Source organism: Thunnus thynnus, chromosome 8 (assembly GCF_963924715.1).
Source record: "Thunnus thynnus chromosome 8, fThuThy2.1, whole genome shotgun sequence".
Lineage (NCBI taxonomy): Eukaryota > Metazoa > Chordata > Actinopteri > Scombriformes > Scombridae > Thunnus > Thunnus thynnus.
The window spans coordinates 11,905,653-11,927,809 of NC_089524.1; the positions used below are offsets into that span (position 1 = coordinate 11,905,653).

The 22,157-nt window shown below is 39.8% G+C and overlaps 1 protein-coding gene across 6 annotated transcripts in view; it reads left to right on the forward strand.

Annotated features, from left to right (window-relative positions):
- Positions 1–438: 438 nt before the first annotated feature.
- ano8b (anoctamin 8b) overlaps positions 439–22,157 on the forward strand; it is a 42,025-nt gene continuing 20,306 nt past the window's right edge. For 3 of the 6 annotated variants that reach the window (XM_067596522.1, XM_067596526.1, XM_067596527.1), the window contains exons 1-3: positions 439–872; positions 18,924–19,034; positions 20,150–20,282. In XM_067596522.1, coding sequence (XP_067452623.1) covers positions 698–872; positions 18,924–19,034; positions 20,150–20,282 — 419 coding nt within the window. In that variant the 5' untranslated portion in view covers positions 439–697. Of the gene's footprint in view, positions 873–16,330; positions 16,458–18,679; positions 18,790–18,923; positions 19,035–20,149; positions 20,283–22,157 lie in introns of those variants that run through there. The other 3 variants (XM_067596524.1, XM_067596523.1, XM_067596525.1) reach the window with 3 other exon arrangements.

Below are 22,157 nucleotides of genomic sequence, written 5' to 3' on the forward strand. Positions count from 1 at the left end.
TTAAAGGTAGGTACAAAGGTATGTTATCATATGTTATTTATTAACAGCATCTTGGTGATCAGATGAATGGGCAATTGACATCAATGTAATTTTTATTGCCTTCATTTAGCAAAGCAGATGCTATTTCTGGCATCATTTTGAAGCCAGACAGAGGTCACTGGAGGTGTGTTTTTGAGGATGAGACTGCATGGACATGCATTCATGGAAAATTACTATTATGTTCCCAAAGTATTCCTTTAGAGACTTAAAGTGGACTGTAAGTGGAGTGAGTTTGAAGTAGGCCATACAGTCACCTAATCTGACTTTGATATTTATATTTCTCATGAGGAAATTAGCGTCGCAAATTTGCTTTTTTGAGGCTATAAAATCCTCATAAAATTAGGCTACTGTAGTGGATTGTCCAAGGTGTGTGTGTCACCCAGCCCCCTCCCCTCTCTCTTTCTTTGCCCCTCCTCTGGAGTCGTCGGAAGATCGCTCTCCATCTAGCCGCGCATCCTGCTCCAGACCAGGATGATCCGCCGCCGCACCGACACCGACAACCTTCACTTCACTTTCACACTCGTTTGACCCTTCACTCGGACCCCCCTGCCGGCCGCCGCGCTATACCCATGCTTTACCCTCCTCCTGAGATGCGATACCACTGCACAATTTCCCGGAGAATATCTTCATCTTCCGTCGCTCCTCGCTGATAGAGAGCATGCCCGACACGGGGTCGGCAGCGGCGGGCGCCGCAGCCGCGGCGGCCGCCAGCGCTGCGACCACCGCCGGCGACGGCCCCGAGAGCTCTCGGCACCGACACCGAGCGCAGCAGGGAGACGCGGAGAGGCCGGAGCCGGGCGCTGCCCCGCCACAAGCCTCCTCCGGTGTACTGGGTGAGTCGAGTATGCCTCTTTTTGCTCGGACGATGCGCTTAGGGAGCGTATAAAGGAAGAGAGGACAGGTGGACGTGATGCTGGGAAACGAGACGAGCACCTCGCAGCACTGTTCTTTTGTCTCCACGAGGGCGTCCTAAAATTACCCACTGATTAGACTACAGGCCTATAAATAATGGCTTTGACTTGTATTGCATGTTCCTATCGCAGCTGCTTTTAAAAAATATTGATGCAATATCTTCTTTTTTTTAGGAAAATGGCAATATTTGACCTTTCTGTCGGTTATTGTAGCCTATATTATCTCCTGTCATCATTCACAAGCCTATGCTCACAGTATTTTTATGGACACTTAGAGTCATTGCTGCTGTAGTTTTCTACAGCATCCTTATACTGTAGAGCACTAGAAGCCTATGATTGGCTGCTAGCTGTTTTTATTTAAGGGTTTTCCGTTCAGTTCTGTATTATGTGTGTGATCTGCCAGCCTTTCCTCCTGGTAACCAAATGTTTATCAACTTCATGATGTCATCCAGTGTTCTCTAAACTATCCAGTGCAGCTTTGATCTCCAGTCTGACTGTCTACTTCCCTGTTATTGCTTCAGTGGAAGTTGTCATGCCATTGGATAAAAGGCAGCTGCATGTTTTGTCATTCTAAATAGGCTATATCCCTAATATTTACATAATTTGTTACTGTGTGTACATTTGGTGTGGTTTATAGACCTCATTGCATTTAATTGTATTTTTCTTTTCGGTACGGTCTTTATTACTTTTTAGGGACTCCTAAAATCATAGGTTTATCTACTTTTTTATAAAGGGGAAGCATGCTTTCTGTTTACACTCCTTGACATGAATAGTGGATTTGGCTATATCATAGTTGTCTCCTTGCAAGAACTGCAAGTGAGGCTATTTTTGGAACAGACCACAATATTAGTCTGGGTATAGCCTCAGCTGCCGAGCCAGGGTTGTTTTCCTGTGTGCAAGGCGCAGACACAGCCTCTGTGCTCCCTGCGAGTACTGCTGCAGAGTGATGCAGTGGAGCAGTGGGCCGTCAGCCGATGAGCGCTCATTTCCACACTTGGTTGAGGTAACCTGAGAAAGGCTGCTGCTGAATGGAAGAGCAGCCTGATGTCAGCTTGTAGAGAAGGTGGCACTCGGTGGTTACCAAACTGGAGTCCAGTGGTGTCAGCTTGGGTCCAAGAATGGGTTGCAGGACAGTTGAGGTGTCAGCAGATAGTACTGTATAGGAAGACGTATTATGGTCAACTGGCCGGAGTCACCAAACATGTACTCAGATTATGGTTCCTGGGTACCAAACCCTTAATAATCCTTCATGATTTAAAACAAAATTCTGCCATTTTTTTTTCAGAAAAAGTTCTTGGTTGGCTTGTATTTAGACAATATTTAACATCTGAGAGCTTTGTCTTCTTTTGTTAAATGAAAACCAAGTTTTGTAGATTAAAACATGTTAATATTTGTCAAAGAAATTATGGAAAAAAGTATAATTTTGATACCAAAACTCTTGTATCATATCAGCAGAAGTATTGCAACATTTCAAATAATGCTCACACAGACCTACTAAAATGTCTTTACTTGGGTTTCTGTGACTTCAATAGGTTTGAGATCCTGCATTGAACCCACTTCTAAGATGGGGAATCTTATGTCTGACTGTGGAAAAGCCACAGTTTTAGGAACATTTTAAAGAAAGCAGTCGCTTCCCGCAGTCTCCGCTGGTCGCAGTCACTGCTCCTGGCCAAGAAACAGCCTGACACATAACCCATATTCAGTGAGTCCAGGAGTGCTTGTTGGCAGATTATTTTACCTTAGAAAGAGCCAGGCTAGCTGTTTCCCCTTGTTTTCAGTCTTAATGCGAAGCTAAGCTAGCCGCCTCCTGGCTCCAGCATATAATTGAATGGACAGATATGAGAGTGGTATTGATGTTCTCATCTAACTCTCAGCAAGAATGTGAATAAGCATATTTCCGAATTGGTCAAACTATAACTTTAAGGACTGTAAAATGTCTAAATTGATGCATGCAAACAGTAATCCAAGACAACAAAAAAAAACTATGTCACAGCTGAACAATTTGCTGTTAGAAAGTATTAAAAGTAGGGTGTGTATCTGAAATGTAAAGAGCAGTGACTGTCTTGCCCTCTGGAAACCTCCTGCTCCCACTTGGCTGTATATTTCCTTTCATGGGTCATGAGAGAGAAGGATTGGGTTTGGAGACTTCAGTGGGATTACCTGATATCATATAACCGCCCTCACACGTGTCAGTGTCAGTCAGCTAGCACAGCACGACTGCAGGGTGATTTCTCCAGCCGAGATTTTGATTGCAGCCTGGAAGGATTTTCCTCACTGGAGGCTTGGATGCTCGATTGTCTCCATGCCTCCACCATATTTTCCTAATCCCATCACAGTAGACTGGAACGGCTTTGATCCTCTCAGCCATCTTCCTTTGTAGCTCCAACACTCACAAGCCCATGTTTCAAAGATTAATTAAGCGCCCATCATTAGAAAAAGCAACGCAGAAGTCTCACCAATTAGTTTGTGTTCCCTCTGAGGCCAGTGTTGATAAGATTCTGTGTTATGAAAATCAGGTCATGTAATTTGTGGTTGCCCAATCAGCCAGCACAGAGGTTTAGGATTTAGGACATTTGTCAGGATATACAGTGAGATTCATTCGTACTTTGGAAAAGACATGATGATAATATGTTGCAGCTGTAAATGTATGTCCCCTGCATGCTTTCCTGTAAATCTGATATGATTTGCACTGACCTCATTTTACCTCAAATTACTTTTTTTTAACTTCAGGTTTAGTTCAGGTTTAGTACAGTTTTTCATTGGGAGCCCCTGTAGCATGGGGTCTAATGAGCTTTTGTGACAACTGAATAGTTTCTCTCATCAGGACAGTGTCCAAAATTCTTTAGTAATTAATGCATTGTAGTCTCATGCAAGGGGACTCTTCACAACAGCTATGACACTAACTCTTAATTGGGCCATTGCAAAATTTCACATTTTTGCCACACTATTACAGGACAGTCAGTGTCATGGATTTAGTCTGTTTCTTTTTTTATTAACAGCTACTCTAGATAAATTTAGTTTCACTGTATAAAATATATAAAAGTGTTCAGATTTAGCAAGTAGAGCCAGTCTAAGTACAAAACCCTTTTTTCACCTGTGTTCTGATCTGAAAGTGAAGGTCTGTTGTGAGGCGGTGGTGAGATCTGAAGGGTCCATTTTCATCTGTGTAAACTTTATTTAACTCTATTCTGAATGCTTTGCATTAATAGATGCACTTTATAGTCTGCAAAATGCATGAGAAAAAATGTATTAAGCATGGCCACTTGGCTAGGGCTCTGCTCTCTCTTATCTCTTGCTCTCACTGCCTCTTAAGCAAGTAGAATACCTCAGCTTTGCTTCAGACAGATTTAGTTAGGTTCAGTGTCACACAGGTTGCTTTAAATACAGCAGTGTAAGGCAGGGCAGTGTTGAGAGGAAAAAGCATCACACTGAACTTCCTAAATGAAGAGCTGTTTTTCTCAGCAGCAGCAGCAGCAGACAGACTGAGCCACCGGTTTTGTGCCCTCCTACAGCTTCATAAATGAAGGGGCTGATGAATGTAATGCAGTATGATATAATGACAGCAGTGTGTTGTGCCTAATGACTCCGAACTTAATGTATCTCTCTCTCCGGTTCTCTTTGCCTAACTCACTCTTATTCATTGCATGCTCCACAGAGATATATTTCTTGTTCTCCCTCTCCTATCCCCATCAAGAGTAAGTGCTGAGCTTCACATGAGCTGCATATGAGCTGCATTAGCGATCAAGGAAAATCATCTGTATGTAGGATGACCTTGCTGTTAGTAATGTCGGTGGTTTAATAACCTTACCTGATCAGTCAGACACACGACAGATTACTTATGTGAACCAGGTCTTGATTGGGTAAGACATTTCACGCTTTAAGCAGGCCATCAGGCTAACTATAAAATTAAGTGGCCAGCTCTTCACTGATATAACTCTTCATATTTATTATGTGCAGCTTGCCTTAAAATTGAGATCATTACAGTAAAGCAGGCGCTGGTCAGATGATGGTAAACACTGCAGTTACTGCTGCAATCAATTTAATAGATTTTCTGTTGATGATGATAGAGTTTGTGTGGCTGGCAGTTGTTTCATGGTCTATTTGTGAGCATAGTGGCTGTATGTGCTCATGCTAACTGCCCAAACTGATCTCTCTGTTGTCAGAAATATAAGATTCATCACCTCATCAATACTGTGCTAAATACCGACCGTATTAGGCGGATATGTATCGGCAATGATGTGACTTATCCACATTAAATGCAGTTTCATCATCAGTGTCAGTGTTTCTGCTATCAGTTACAGTCATTCAGTCATGTTGGGCTTCTGGCTCAGTCTTTAGCGCCACAGCAATCCCTGGATTCATGTTACTTTACATAAAATTGGTTCCAATGAGCCCCACAAAGTGAGGCATGCAGATTTTAAAATCAGGAAAAACAGAGCACTGGTGTTGGATCGGTTTCTCAGAGATACCCCAAGTCGAGGTATTGGAATCAGTATCTTTTTCAGTACCTGAAAACCTTGATGACCTTGGTTGACACAGAGAGGGTGAGGGTGTGTCCAAATAGAGAAATTGAACCAATGTGAACAAATTTCTTTTGTTCACTGAGAAAAGTCTGTTTTCATTGTGCAGAGCTGATGATACAACAGTTGTTACCAGATTTATATCCATTTTCAGCAAAAAAACATTTTTTGAAGCTGGTTGATGTGTTGCTATCATGCTATCATCAAGGAAGTGTTCCTTGTTTTAAATAAAACCTAAAACAAACTGAGAGCGACACGCTCTGCTGAATTTATATCCATTTAGTGACGGATCAACCAATGTGGCTACACCCTCCGACCAACAGCACAGTCTGCCTATCTGTTACCTGATTCTTGATGGCTTGGTTTTCCAGATGCTACCCTGCAGCTGCGGCAGAGATGATGCTTTACTTGTACCACCTGTATCATCAGAGACCTTCAGGGGACGGCATCCCCCTGTAACTATGCTGCTGTGTAGATCACTTTCAACCACATGAATTCGATATGGTAATGTTTTAGGAAGTTACAAACACTTCCCCTGAGTTATGATAAACCATCTGTCTTGCCAGTGGTGATTCACTTGCCCTAGATTCTCAAGTTTTGAATGGCTTTATCATATCACCCTTAATGCCTCTTTGCTTCTAGCCAACCAACTTCTAAATCCCCATTCATGCCCTCTGGAAGTTTACACTTTTCCATTTATAGCCATGGAGATTATCAAACTGTAAGCAGAAAATGATAATGCACACTCCAGAGCTTAATGCATTCGAAGCACAGCCGGCATGCTGCTGGTGTTGCCTGTCTTCTGCCTTGTGTGCAGCCATTGGCTTGTTGCAGAGATCTCATCGGTGAGTTTAGGCTCCATTCACTGTGATCAAAGCAGAGTCAATAACCAGCCTCCTCCTGTGTGAAACTGATAGTGCATTCCTGAAGGAAAAAGTAGGATTGTAGTACATTCGGTCACCCTGTCCTTAGTTTATCCTCTGTGAATGCACTGACTAGGCCTGGATTTTATTTCCTTTTTTTTGTAGTTGCCAAGCAAAGCCAGGAGAAATACAATGACCACGGTGAAGAATGCTGTTTTTAGCCTCTGCAGCCTCCAGAGAAGGCTAAAGGGCTATGAAAGTAACATACAGCACAAGGGGAGGAAGATCTTTCTCCTCCAGTTAATAACTAGACATATTATCCATGTCAGTGTTAGCACAGTCAGTCAATGATAAGCAAGGGAATTATAAAGCACAATCAGTCTGTAATATTCTGTAGGTCTCCATCCTCTCCATCATACTTGTTTCCCTCCTAGTACTCTCCTGTCACTTGTGTTGTTTAGCCACTATACTTTAATATTTGTTTGGTAGTTAGAGAAGTTGAATCAATCCTTATTGTCTTCTCCTCATTACCCTCTAAAGCAGGCTGAATTTCTAAGTTAGTAGTAGCTGAGTAGAAAGCAGCATATTCTGTTTGTTCCAGGTGATGCACGCTCAAAAATGCTGCAACATACAAACATTTTCACCCTAATTTGTCCTGCACGGCTCTTTGTTTTTATCTTGTTTGGTAGGAGAGTAGGGCAGGAAGTGCATATGTGGAACAGAATCGGTGCTCATCTGCTTCTACCCTTTCTGCCGACTGAAGTGTTTTGAGAGAGTAATTTATATGCAGCTCTGTAAAGGGGGAAACTACACTAATTGGGGAAACAACACTTTTTGCTTAATTATTAGCAATAGAGCTAAGGTGAGAGATAAGATGATGACAGATAAGAACTTGACTGTAGGTCAACAACTATCTGTAAAAAATACAGAAGAATACAAAATACAATTTTGTACAAAATACAAAAATGTTTTCCCTTTTCTGGCCCTTTTTTTTATATCTGTATTCCTTGTTGAGGTAGATGATAGATGAAGGAGAATCACTTTTCATACAGTGTTCATTTTTATGCTTGCCAGAGGCAACATCAATCACCGAGGCACTGCATTATTTTTATTGGTCCTTGTTGAGCTTTCTATCATGCCAATGCCATTAACCTTCAAAAAACAGCCAAGGACCAGCCATCCTATGGTTTTTTGGTGTTTCAGCAAATGGAAATATTCTTAATGTCTCATGCATCATCATCATCATCATCATCATTATACAGTTTTTTATAGACATGTTTAGTATCTATGAAAACTTTGGGATCTCCACTAAAATTTGGAATAAAGTTCTGTGGGTTTAAACAAAGCATGGCTGCACAGCAGGGGTTTGTTCAGGGGGGGTGATGAGGATTGAGTGTGTTATTAACACTGTTTTGGTTTGCATCTTTGCCTCTTTGTCTGAAAAGCCCAGTCAGATTCTGGCCCCTGCCTTTAATAAGAATTTGGATGTGGTGAAAGTCTGTCCACAGCTAAGGGGAACATTCTGTTCTCGCTCATATATTTGCACATAGTCGGTGTTGACTGATGGAAGCCTACAACAGAAAAATACAGGCTTTTATTATGCTTTCCTCTCATATATTTCCTCTGCCTTTATCCCTCTATTTTCTCCTTTCTCCTTGCCATTTTCTTACTGTTCAGGCCACACAATCACGTATAAAAATCCATATAATGTATGTGTCATCTACAGCAGCATCTGTTGTTTGGCTACACGTCTTTTTGTCATATGGTCAGACACTCACAATTCTGGCTCTCTGTGTTATGCTTGCTGCAGTTTTTACTCCTGTTCATTTCACTTGGCAAAGTGCTATAGTATGAGAAGGCTGCGACTGTGCAGTGTTTCCGATGATGCCTGAAGAAACGAGCTGTCAAGGAAAATAAACTGCATTGCCACTGCTCTAACACCTGTATATACATTTGAGAGAAATATCTCCAGAGCAAATTCACTTTGCTCCTTTCGCCAGCCTGTTGTTCGTCTAAAGGTCCTTGAATGTGATTGTCTCCATTCACATGGAGAAAATTAATTAGTTTTCCTTTTTAAATGAAGAGGTTTCACTGACTTAAAGATACAAAGACTTTGGAAAATTGTAAAATCAGTTTGTTTTACTGTTATTTTCTCAACCCTGCTCTTGGCTGCAGATTAACCAGTCAATACACATTTTAATAAAAGAACTATACCACACTTACTACACTTCTTCTACTGCTTTTACTCAAGAATTTGTATTGGATTGTATATGTTTTGTGTCATTTGTATAATAGTAGTACTTCCTAATGTTGCACTGTTGAAACTGAAGCGCTAAATAAGTCGATATGAAATGCTGCATAGATCTTCCTCAAGCTTCTTTTTGAAAGACGCAAGGAATCAAAGCTGCCTAAGTCATTAATGATGTCTTCCTCTGCTTGTCATTGAGCGGGGAAGGAAATAGGAGGAATGGTGTAGTAATGTACAATAATCCCTGGTTCCTCTGGGTATTGATCCGACTCTGAGCCTTCCTCCTCATCTTTCCTGTCCAGGAATAGAGTATCGTACCATCATACAGATCAGTTAGTGCACAGCCGTCAGACAGACTGACTCACAGCTACAGTATCGAAATGTATTTCTCTAAATTCACTCTGTTATTATCCTTCCTTCTTCTGTTGCTGTAGCACCCAGCATAATTTCTGATATAAAATACCCAGTTTGTGTGACGGTATATTATTGAAATCTCTCACTACACGAAAGTGCCTGATTATCTAGTGATTATAATTATGAATGACCCCCTGAGACACTGGCACAAACTGGATCCCTTCAATTTTCAGGAAAGCAATCTCATTCCTGTATTTCATTTCATAATTCAATTAACCTTCACTAAATAGATGTGGTTACAAAAAGGTCTGAGTTTCTCAACTGTTGTCTGTAGCCTTTAATTTTTTTCCCGAGATAGTTGCTGGGTTTGAGCCCGGTACAGTCAGTCAAATGTACAGTAACACACCTACATTAGAGACTAATGCCCTTTGTTAAAGCTCCTTAATAATTTATGCGTATGTTTTCCTCTGAATCCTCAGTGTGCTCTGAATAAAAATAATTTGTGTTTATAGTAGTCAAATTTGCATTGCGCAGAGCAGCACACATTTTTAGGTTAAAGGAAAAAGCTTGTGTCGTTCCATATCTTTTTACTGTCAACAAATTCAATAAAAAGACCAAAACCGAAAATATGTCCATTTCTCTTCTATACCCTGTCTGTGGCACTCGGTCTTAAGATTTACCGAAGAATAAGTAAATCTTTAAAATGGATGACAAATACAAAGTTACATTTTTAAAAATGCTCAGTAATTTTCTAAAACAGCTGAGCATTGCAGTTTTTAGCAAACATTCCTCAAATAGGAGCAAATTATACAACCTGACTCTGATGAAGACACAGTAGTGTTGAAATGTTAGTCTGTTTGCACAATTAAAGGCTGCAAAATTAATCAGCATGCTCCAGTCCCTTCTGTTTTTTAGGAGCAAATTGTACATTTGTTGGGGACTATTTTCCTCTCTGGATTAATAAACACCAGCAAGAATTTACAGGACAAGGAAAGTGAATACAGGATTGACTCAAAAGAAACTAGTGCCCATGTTCATGATGATGAAAGGACAGTACAGTACAATGATGTAGCTCATTGATGTGTTTTCAATAGTTTTTTGACAACTATGGAGGTCTGGGGCAAACAGAAATAAGCTACATCAGGCTTAAAGATAACACTTGTTAATAGGATCAATTCATTGTTGGTTTTGATCATGAGATTTGTTGACATTAAGAAAAATAAAGAATATTTCCCTGACTTATCCTTTAAGACTTTGATATCAGTTCCATCTTATTTTTAATTTGTTTCAAGGTACAAGACCAGTATCTTGTACCATGGTGCTGCAGTAACCTTTAACCTGCTCCAAAAAACACAAAAATGACCATTTATGCGTGTTCACAAGTGTAATCCGTGTCCTTTTTTGTTCTGTGTGTTCATCAGAAAATCCTTCCTCCACTTTGGCAGTTGCCCACTGCTCAACAAGGAGGTCTGTTTGCTCCACAAAGGCTGCTATTCACTCCACTATATTCATCATCACCACTGGTGTATTCATAATTCGTAATCCGCCCCTCTGACAATAGTCAATTCAGCCAGTCAGATAACCGGTCTGTGGTTGTCTGAAGGAGTAGTCTGCATTGACTGGGCATGAAAGGGATTCAACACTGGCTTCTGTTCATGATTGTTACCTGACTGCATTGTAGACAGTACTGCTTCTAAGATACAGATATTACAGGTTTCTTTGCTTTTTCACCCAAATTAACCAGCTAACCTAGAATGAACCAGCCATTAGTCTGCTCGGCAGAAAGAAAGAGTGGGAAATGAAGGAGGCAGATTTAGTGAGACTTAGTGCGGAGACAAAAGAGTGATGTAAAGGAGAGAAAGAGGACAGGATGGGGAAAAGTGATACTTCAACTATTCTGCTGTGTGAGCACTGTGGCTCTTTTCTTCTTGCATGGTCTTGCCTCGTCCTTCTCTTGGCTCTCAGCCTCAGGCGGCTCCAGTGTCACATGTAATCATTGTTATTTTGAAGCCAAGGACGAGTCCCTATAATCCTCCCCGCGCCTGTTAATGAGGAAACCAGAGTTCTGACATCCACCGGCATTGACATCTTCATCCCATTTGTCACAAAGGTGGAACAGACACCTCCCATCTCCCTGCCTTGGAAAGACAATCTTAATCTCAGCTATGACACATACAGGTTCTCTTATCACCACACACGTCTCTCTAGTCATTATTTTGTCTAGGCATGGCAATGTTGGTTGGATGGTCCATTACTTCGTTCCAAACTGAAATAATGTAGCAACTATTACATGCATTGCTATGAAATTTTGCAAAAACATTCATGGTTCAGATGATTTCTACTGTCTTTGGTGATCTCCCTGAGTTTTCCTCAGGTGGAGGTTTTACATTTGTGGGTTTCAGTAAAATATCTTGACAACTACTGGATGCTTTGCCACAAAATTTTGTACAGCCACTCATGTTCCCCTCAAAATGAACTGTAATAACTTTGGTGATCCCTAGACTTTTCCTGTATCACCATCAGCAGATCGAAATATTTGAGTTAATGACAAAATACCTGCGAAACGTATCACATTCCCATCAGCCTCAGCTGTACCCTGGATTTAGTGCTAATTAGCACATGTTAGCATGCCAACACACTAATACAGCATAAGATGGAGAACATGGTAAACATTGCACCTACTTAACATTAACATGTTAGTGTTGTCATTGTGAGAATGTTAGCATGCTGACATTAGCATTTAGCTCAAAGTCCCACTGCGCTTACGCACCGCCTTGCAGAGCTGCGAGCATGTCTGTAGACTGTCTCACTTTCTTTTGTTGATCCAAAATAAAAATACATTTAAGTTTCCTTTTGAGGACTGTATTGAATCTGAGTCTTGTATAATAAAGTGATTTATTAATGGCTGGAGAAGGAAGATGATGAGGAGCAAACTTGATTGCAGGCTGATTGCAATACAGCTACAGGAAACCAGTTCTGATCACTGACTAGCGCTCGTCTTTGAAAGAAAACTTGCAGCAGGTTCGTCTTAAGTCCTTTCAATGTCAGTTTTTGAAGTGATGAGTGATGGTTTTTGCAGCAGTTGTAATGTTACTGCTAATTCCTGAAATTAAGCTTTTGCACACACACACAAAAAAAAATGCTGTGTTAGTATTTGGCCACTAGAGCATCTGCGCTCTGTTAACCAAAGTTTATTTGTATCAGAATCAAGCAGTCACCCTCTTTTTTCCCCTTCTGCCTAGCTTGAAGGCATTATCCATAGGAGCTCCATGTTCACAGTGATCACAAATAACTCTCGAGACAGCCTGAGTGAGAGGCTAAGCAGGAGAGCTGAGAGAGAAAAATAAATAAAAAGAAAGCAAGGAGGGACTGAGGGATTCTGTCCAGGGGGGACTGAGAGAGAGGATTTGGATGAGATAGAGAGGCAAAGATGGTGGTAGCAAAAAGATATAAAGAGGAGAGAGAGAGAGAGAAAGACTGAGAGATGGCTATGGTGTGGAAGAGAGGAACAGTCTGAGGTGAAAGAGAGCGATGAGAGACAGAAGGAGTGCTCTGCTTCAATGGGAAGAAGGGCTTTCATATCATCTAAAACACATCTGTGTGTGCAGCTGCCAGTGGGAAAAAAAAAGATGCAGTGTGCAACTGAGGGTGTTGGTGTTTGTCGATTTGGTGCCTAAATGTATGCAGACTGTGCATAGTACCTTGCATTGGGAGGGTGCAGTGAGGTAGCTGTTGCGAGAAGCAATAAAGCAAGTCAGTGTTTGGAAGTTGGAGATAGAGGGAGGGAAAAGAAGAGGGAGACAGAGAAAGGGACAGATAAGAGAAGGTAGGATTATGGTTTGCATTTTTCCCTCAGAAAATGTGGGCTGCGGTTGCATTATCTTCACAGGTGGAACTGTCTTATTTGGTATTTATTTAAGACATTTCAGCTGCATGATTTGATGACTCAGTATGCATGTCATTGGTGGACCCCTCCATATACAGGACATACATATGTAGTGATGCTCTGTGATTCTGTCTGCATGTTTTACTGTGTGCCTGTGTGTGTTTGTGTAGACAGGCGGAGAGTTGGGAACAGGTTTGAAAGGGCACTGTCTATCAGTAATGTTGCCTCATGGTCCAGTGTGGCTGGGTGTGGACTGTACAGGATGGCGACATACTGTACAATTGGGGACAGAGATTACTCTTATTAAGAAAATTATTGGGTGCTTGAACTCGATCAGGCTCTAATCTAGTCCCACTTACTGATGTAATCGGTCTAATAGGGTCATTTGCTTCATTCACACACACATACACACTCACTCTCTCTCCGTAGACGTGACAATGGATGTTTTCTGCCTGTTTTATTTGCTATCCTCCCTTCATGTCTGTTGGGAGTTCTGTCAGTCTTCCTGCCATCACTATTATTGTGTTTGTGTCTGTCTCTCTGTTAGTCTGTGTAGATAAGAGTTGTACTTTAAAATGACTCGACACAAAGCCTTTCTTGGCTGCGAAAAATGGTCAAATCCTGTTGTAGTCTCCAGCCTCCGAGGAAATACACACTGTTGCCAGGCACACTTAGTGAGGGTATCTTTTTCTAGAGGTGCATTTGAAAATGTAACTCCTCAGCTTCACAGCAGTGCAGTAGACCAGTGCTGTAGGTCTTTTAGACCATTTATGGTGATTCAGCATACATGTTGTCGTCTCATGATTGGATGCTTGGTCAAACAAACTTTGTTCCCAGTCATAATTCAGAATGAGATAATATTGATTTCCTCCTATCAAATAATAATAACATTACACAACGTCCTGTGCACATACCATTAACACTATTAGTAATGTCATATGTTGCATAAGGTTAAGTTGCTTTTCTTTGAACAGTTCTCTGCTCCAAAAGTGATGTTTCACATCTACTGACGCAACAGCAGCATCTTGTTTGAAATAAGGCAGATGAAATGTACAGTGTAGTTTGCCTTATTTAGTAGCTCTCATGCAAAACACTGAGGCAGTAACTGCTAATCACCAAGGTGGTTGTCAGAGAAAACAAGCACCTTTTGAGGTTATCACTTTAACTTACACAATATTTCTTCTGTTAAGTGCCATACTGCATAGCCTACTTTACCATGAATTTCTCCATATACTACCTTCAGGAAAGTGATGTGAACTTGAAATTAGATTTGTCTTTTTATCTTTCATTTTATAAAGTTGTAAATGTGTGGTCTGCAAAGATCCAAGGCTACGTTTTAGGTCCTGCAAGTCTTTGGTATATGATGCTGTAAGGTTGCACGGTTGCATTATTCTTTAATTATACTGTTTCTTGTCATCAAGTTCTTCTATATTTCTGTTCCCCCCCTCCACACCCATCGCTGCATTATCCATATAATGTAGTTTAGGGGGGCCTGTGGAGTTTTCTTATAAACAAATATAAGTTATGTTTACATTAAGTGTTAATGACCAAAATGCATGTGTGTATACTTGGAGTTTAACATGCGTAATGAATGCATTTCCTTCCTTATAAAGCATTTGCATAGCTGATTTTTTCACTTGCCGTCTTCTTCTTCCCTGCCTTTGCTGATGCATTGCTGCATTTCTTGGTGCATTATTGCTGCTTGTAGATCATTGGAATAGTGTAAAACCATTGGCAGGACTGTGTAAAACAGCTCCATGGTGCTACTACAGGTCAGAAACTCCACAGGGTACCGTTTAGGAAAAGCAGAAATGCCTAAAGTACCATCCACTTTGTTCCTTTCAAGGAAGATTCAAATGAACTCATATTCTGATGCAAAAGACACTTTTATCTCATATTGTGTTCAGGTCTTTGACTTAAGTTGACAGCAAGGGAAAAATACAGTATGTTTTTTTGTCATAAATCACCCTAGTCAGTCTATGACTAGATGAGGGTGTATTTTCAGTAATATTGTATATGATATATCTTCCAAATAGAAATATACCAGTTTACACAGTCAACCATATGATTGACTTGAGTGACATTCACAAGTATAATGCGTATTCTTTAAACTCAACCCAAACTTTTGTTTCAACTGCTTAAAGATTCAGCCCAAAACTTAAAATAACCTTCACCTGATGAAATAAAAGTGCTCCAGTCAAGCATAAAGACCAGCCAATTATCAAACAGGCTCACACAGCCAGCGAGGACCGTAAATGCATCATCAAGTCTTTCTTAAAGTGTCTGTGACCTTCATTTTAGTGTTTCGCCTGAGTTTCATAACTGACTTACACCCTATTAATCTGGTACTTTATATCTCAGGCTCACACACACGCACATAGACAAATACCTGCGTGGACACACACATTAACACACATAAACACCCCACAGAAATGCTTCAGAGAGCGACTCAGATCACAGAAAGACACCCTGCTTGTTACGCCTGCCTGGCTGCTGTCTGATAAGCGTTAGCCCTGGAACGGCCGTCTCTCTGTGAGGGCCGTGAGTAATACAGGCTTTATCTGTATCACTGCTAGCCTTGGGCCAACCTGCTCAACAGCGACCTGGTTTCTGTTACAGGGCCAAAGGGTGCTTTCAAGCTCAGAAATTCTCTTATTTTGCCAACATAAACAACATTTGTGATTATTTTTCTATTTAGTTGTCTGTATAAAATATATATATAAAGATTTTCTGGGCTGTAATGTAAAAAACGTACATAGAACTGGGTAGACTTAAAAACTTTAGAAGAACTTTAAACCTGTAACTCTACTTTAAATCAAACTTTTAAACAGTAAAATGTGTTTACAGTTCAAAATCCAACATACAGTGCATGTGCAAAATATCTGTGACACTCACTGTTTTCATGAAGAAGACTAATGGGCTAAAACTGGGTAGCCATCAATGCAAATTGATTACCCTTGTTAAATCAATCACAGGGGGGGAGCAAGAGATAATGAGAAGCAAATGAGTTTAAAAACGATAATAAGTAATGAGCTCAAAATCAAGATGATGCTCAGAATATGTTGTGTATTGTGTAAACTGCATGTAGTTTATATGAGAAAACCTCAATATAGAGAATTCTCAAGTATGGATTTTTAATAAAATAATGTAAAAATGTTTGTGCGGTACAAAACAGACTCTTACACAAACATATACACACACCTGTCAAACTGCTCTGATCAGAGCAGTCGAGCCTTGATGGATTGTGTATGAAACACTATTCAATTTCAACCAAGTAACAAACACACAAATGCGTGCAAACCATTCGAGCACACACTCACTATTGGGGCTCATAAATTAAAGTGTTGGTAGAGAAACCAATCTGGTTGCTGTTCCAGGATTGTGGATGTGTGCTGTGTGTGTTGCCCTCAGTGATGAATACAGGACTCATTAGAATTGCTGTCATGCCGCAGCGCTGCCTGCAGCATTTCATCTAAAGCACAGTGGTGCGGCCAGTCAGATTTCAGGAGTACCACTCAAGATTAAAAAGTCAAAAATACCTCACTCTGTTTCCTGTTCGGCCTGCTGCGATGTTTGAAAATGTTCTTCAAAAGGGAAAAGCGGCGTGGAACCAGATAAAGTTGTCACAACCTCTTTGTAAGTACTGAGAAGAGAGAGATCCTTTTAATAGTACTGCTACCTTCAAGTCAAATTCTCCTTGTAGGAACCAGTGTGTTTTGATGTATCATGACAGAAAATATCATCCTCAGCCAAATATGTTAAGTTGAATTTTAAAGGTAGACAAGTCCTCAGATTTTACTGGGTAAAGCTTTTTATTTAGTTGGCATCCTTTCAGTGTCTCTAATGTCTTTAACTTCTTTTTACTTTATCATGCATTCTGGAGAAGAAAAGGGGAACAAAAAGAGCAACAAGATAATAATTAAAATATAATAACAAGGATAAAAATCATGAAATGATCTACATAACGTTGTAAAACTGCATAACTACAACAAAGAGGTACAACACTAATAAATAAAAACAGAGTAAAATAGGATGCTAAAATACTGTCATTAAATGTTAATGTGACAAGTGAGCAACAAATAAATGTAGTTGGACATTGAACTAATTTTACAGAATGGATAAGAATGATGGATAACTATGACCTGGATGACTGAGAATCTTTTCAGACACTTCTGTGGAAAGATTTAAAGCTGCATTAAAATTTTTTGGCCACTTTGGGGCAGCGGAACAAGCTTTAAACATGGCGTTGACATATTATCACATAATAAAGTTGTTTTGGTTTTGGAGTCTTGTTTCTGTCCACCGTTTTGCTTGAACTTGGTTTAGTGGCTAAATGCTCTGTTTTTACCATCTAGTTGCTAACTTTGTATGTCTGCTGTTTGGTGCTGGGCAGGTAGTGTACAATGGGTTTATTTGAGCTTTTTAGGTAAAAAAAAATAGCTGCCTGCTGTGTCTGTAAACAAGACAGAGAGCTAATTTTACAGGCCGGAAAACCAAAACATTAATCCAAAGTAGACTAAAAGACTCTGTAGAGCTGAGGGGAGTGAAGTGAAAAATGGATTTAAAATAGTGACTTTGTTTGTGCAACAGCTTTACACTGTTGTTTAGTGTAGTGCTTATGTCCATAAACATGTAAACATGGAAAACAAATACATATACAGTATATCCTCTGGAACAGACCATCAAGTTTGTGGCACGCCTCACTCTGTCGCTCTCTGTCATCACTCTCTTCCAGGAAGTAGAAGAACATGCTGAGCAGCAGCACAATGATGTTTTTATGTGACAGGTGTTTATTGGATCCCCCGAACACACAGATACTGTGTGATTTACCGCATCATGTGTGTCATGGTTAAATTTACAGCCTGCCATGCCCTTGATCTTTCTGTGTGTGTGTGCATGGCATGCATTCTGTTTTGTAATGTAAGTAATACTACCTAAACCAGATCATATACACAGCAACTTCATATGTAAAATGATACGTAACTCTCATATTTCATATTTGCTCTCTTTTGCTTCCACTCTTAGATATCTACCATATCCTTCTGCTTTCAAATACATATAAATAAACAATATTCTATATAAATGATTAATGTTGTGATACTAAACGTGCTTGTGTGTGATTTCTGAAAAGTGTTCCACTCTCTGGCTCCTCTAACGACCCACGCCTCGGTGATCACAGGGCTGTTGTGGGACAGGCGTTCTCACCAGGCTGCTGTCATTATTATTCAGGACCCGGGAAACATTTTTCACAAACTGTTCTCTGACAGCTGAGCAGGGTCTGGGGTTAAAGAATGGCTTAGTCCTGTTTAAACTACTGGCACTGCTGCCTTTCTGAAGAACAAATCTGTGAGAATATGAGACTCCAGTGGGTCAGTGACAGATGAATGAGGTGTCAAATTGAAAATAAAGTTCATTTGAGCCTGGAGACAAAAGTGTGATTTTTTTTTTTTTTTTTTTTTTCCCATGACGTAACCATAGAAGAATTGTACTGTGCATTATTTTCCTTCAGACTGCTGCATTAAGGGCAGCTGTGTTATAATGTGACATTACTGTGTGGCTACAGTAAAGCTATTTTTGGTGTGCTGTTGACTTCAGAAATAGAGAGATGGTAATTCTACACAGGAGCTGAATTCATGGTTGTATATGCAGCACAGTCAAAATATTTAACTGTCGTCTAGTGAACCTTGAAGAGTGTTCTTTAAAGGACGTCCATGAGATATCACAGTACAGAGAAGTGACTGCACCGCATGTTTTGAATTGATTGAGCTGAGTGTGTGTGTGTGTGTGTGTGTGTGTGTGTGAATGTGACAATTCTGAGAGTGTGGACAATGTGTGGCCTCTGGTCTTGGCAGGGCAGGATTAGCTCTGTCAGTCTCATGTTGTGAGGTTAAGGGGCGTGACATTTAAATCTGTCCCGTCGAGAAGGACGATTTTGTGTCTGTGTGTTGGGGCAGCAGGGGCAGCGGGGGTAAGAGATTTGGAGGAGGAGTTTTGCTGAAAATGTTAGAAATGTCATTGCTTCTTACACTGTTTCACTTTGAAAAGGTGACTCTCTCTCTCTCTCTCTTTTTCTCCCGCTCTCTCCTCTTCTCGCCCTCTCAGATAAGTTGTTTGGAAAGCGGCTGCTGCAGGCTGGGAGACACATCATGTCTCATAAGTCTTGGATGAAAACGGTGCCCACAGAGAACTGTGATGTGCTCATGACATTTGCAGGTCAAGTACTCAAACACAGACACGCACACACACTCACACACGTTTGCACTTCTATACTTGTGAGGACTCTCGTTGACAGATAGTAATGCATTCCTTAACCCTAACCTTAACCATTGTAACTACATGCTTAGAGTTTTGATTAACAATTAATCTGCAGATCATTTTTTAATGAATTGTTTTGTCCATAAAATGTCAATAAATAGTTCAAGGTGATATATTCCAATTGCTTGTTTTGTCCACCTAACTGTGCAAAACCTAAATATATCCAGTATCCTATTATATGCAAAGAAAATCAGCATGTCCTTACTTTTGAGCAGCTGGAACCAGAAAATGTTTGGTATTTTTGCTTGAAAAGTGACTCAGACGATTATCAAAATAGTTGAAACTTAATTTTCTGACTATTCGACTAATATTTTTAGCTCTGCTAAACCCTAAAACCAATTTTTAACCTTCAACCAGCCTTTGAAGAAGTGAGGACCAGACAGAATTTTTTTTTTTTCTAAATTTCTTTTCAAAAATATCTTCACTGTCAGGTTCTTTATCTAATATTAGTCCTCACAAATATAGATGTACAAGAGCACATACACCTTTGTATTATGCTGTTTAACACAAATTTGCCATATGAAACATAATTTTAGTTTGATGCTCTGTAAATTCATAATTCCATTTCAACTTTTCAACATTTACCTTCAAATTCTCTATGATGGCAAGAAAGACAGCAATACTCTTTTTGTTCCTTTTAATTTCCTCCAGTTAAATTATTTTTGGATGATTCTGTATCTCTTAAAGAGCAACCCACCACTAAGCAGCAGAGTGTTTTCAGCTATTATGTGAACCTGTAGTTGTAAACTGTTGATAATGAAGATGGGGATTATGACTGTGATGTTAATAATACCACTTCTTAAACTTTCTTAGTCATAGCGTGAAGGTCAGAGAAACAGGTTTATGACCAGCGGAGGAGAAAAGTCATTCTCAAGTGTTTGTTAGTACAACGCTTAACCTCCAGCTGTTCAGGAATAAATGGCATAAGACTGTGGGGGTACTCAGCAGTTCCTGTTTACAGTGATGCGTGAGTATGGTTGAAAATGTATTTTGTTTTCCATTTCCTGCCACAGACACTACAGATGACCACACGTTGCTATGGCTGCTGAATCACATCCGGCTGGGAATCCCAGAACTCATCATCCAAATCCGACATCACAAGCACACACGTGTCTACGCATTCTTCGTCACCGCCACATATGAAAAGTAAGAACGCTGCACTAAATAAATGTCAAACGTGTATTTACTCATTCATTTTTATGTACTTTGTCTTATTGACAGAAGGGCTGCAACTAATACTTTTTTCATTGATTCATTTGTCAAATATTTTTTGATTGATCAACAAATTGTTTTGTCCATAAAAGGCGGGACAATAGTGAAAATGTTTACAGTCTCCCAGAACACAATGTAATAATATTCTAAATGTGTTGTTTTGTCTAACCAACCATTCAAAACCCAAAGATATTCAGTACAATCACATAAAACAGGAAAGCTGGAACAAGTAAACGTTTGTAATTTTTAGTTAAACTAATGATTAATCCATCAAAATTGATAGACTTATTGATTCATTATTTAAGTTAAATTAGTATGACAATAATACAGTAATACAATAAAAAGTTACTAAGTATGAAAAAGAAGAAAAAAGTTAGTTACAATACCTTGAGTTTTATAAAGATAGATTTCATATTCTTAAAGGAGTAGTTTGACATTTTTGGAAATACGTATTTATACATATTTAGCATACAGACATATCGATCTTCTCTTGGCAAGAAAGCGAATAAGCACATTTCTCAAAATGTTAAACTATTCCTTGAAATTGATTAAAATATTCTCAGATTTATATAAAAATAGTTAATTTCAACACTGTTGTATTAAATTGTACACTGAGCAATATTCAACCCTCCTGAACATCAGATCCGAAAGCAACTTGCTGTGTATTTTCTGTTTTGTTGTCATGACCTCTTAAAGGTAGTGCTGTTACTGCTTTATCTGTATGTGTGTGAATTTGTCACCCTGTTATAGTGGAAGGAGCACAGGCAAGAAGCAGAGCAACAATAAACTGCCTAATGAATAATACAGTATATGTTACTTCTCCTGGTAGTTTGAGGTTGAGATATATTTAAATGCTACTACTGAAGTTGGGATTTTAAAGACAAAAATATCTCTGCCGTTCTTTGCAGGTGTAAAATAGTGCCTTCGTTTATCATAGTATTATATTTAGCTGCAGTTAGTGAAGTTGCCATGGTGCCTGGTGTATCTGCACCGCTCTTCTGCTTGTGGCCTCTGTGCTGCAGGTTATTTAAAGTTTTGCTGAAGGTTAGAGTCAGGCTAAACAGTATGGATTGTATTAACTCTGATTACATTGCCCAGACTCAGTTCAGCGTTGTTTTGTTTTTGAATAAATCCCCAGGGGAACTGTGGATGAGCTCAGGGTCATTTTAATCTCGGCGCTGACTTTGGTGTATAAATACTGAGAAATACAATCCAAGTGATGTAATAAATAATAATGCATTTATTTTTGTACCACACTTTTCATTCATAGTGAAACTCAAAGTGCTACAGTATTAATAACATAGAACACACAACATAAAGAAAATAGTAATAGAAGTTAAGAGGAAAAAGCCTTCCTGAAAAGAGAGGTTTTTAGGCCTTCTTCTTTTTTTTTTTTTTTTTTTTTTAAAGAGTCTAGGGTCTGTGGTGCCCTAAGATGGCTAGGAAGGCTGTTCCACAAAGTGCCGTGCAACAGAGCAGAAGGCTTGATCCCCCATGGTGTATTTGTATGTGAGTAGCAGGACTTCGTAGTCAATCCTGAAGGAGACAGGGAGCCAGTGCAATGAAAACAGAATTGGTGTTACATGTTCGTGTTTTTGCACTCTCATCACAATCCCGGCAGTGCTGTTCTGAATGTACAGGAGCTCCTGGATGCTCCTGCCAGGGATCCCTGTGAAGAGTGCATTGCAGTAGTCCAGTCTTGAGGAGATAAAGGCATGGACAAGTTTCTCTGCATCTGGCAGAGTTAGAGAGGGGTGTAGTTTAGAGATGTTTTTGAGATGGTAGAAAGAGGTTTTGCATAGATGTCTT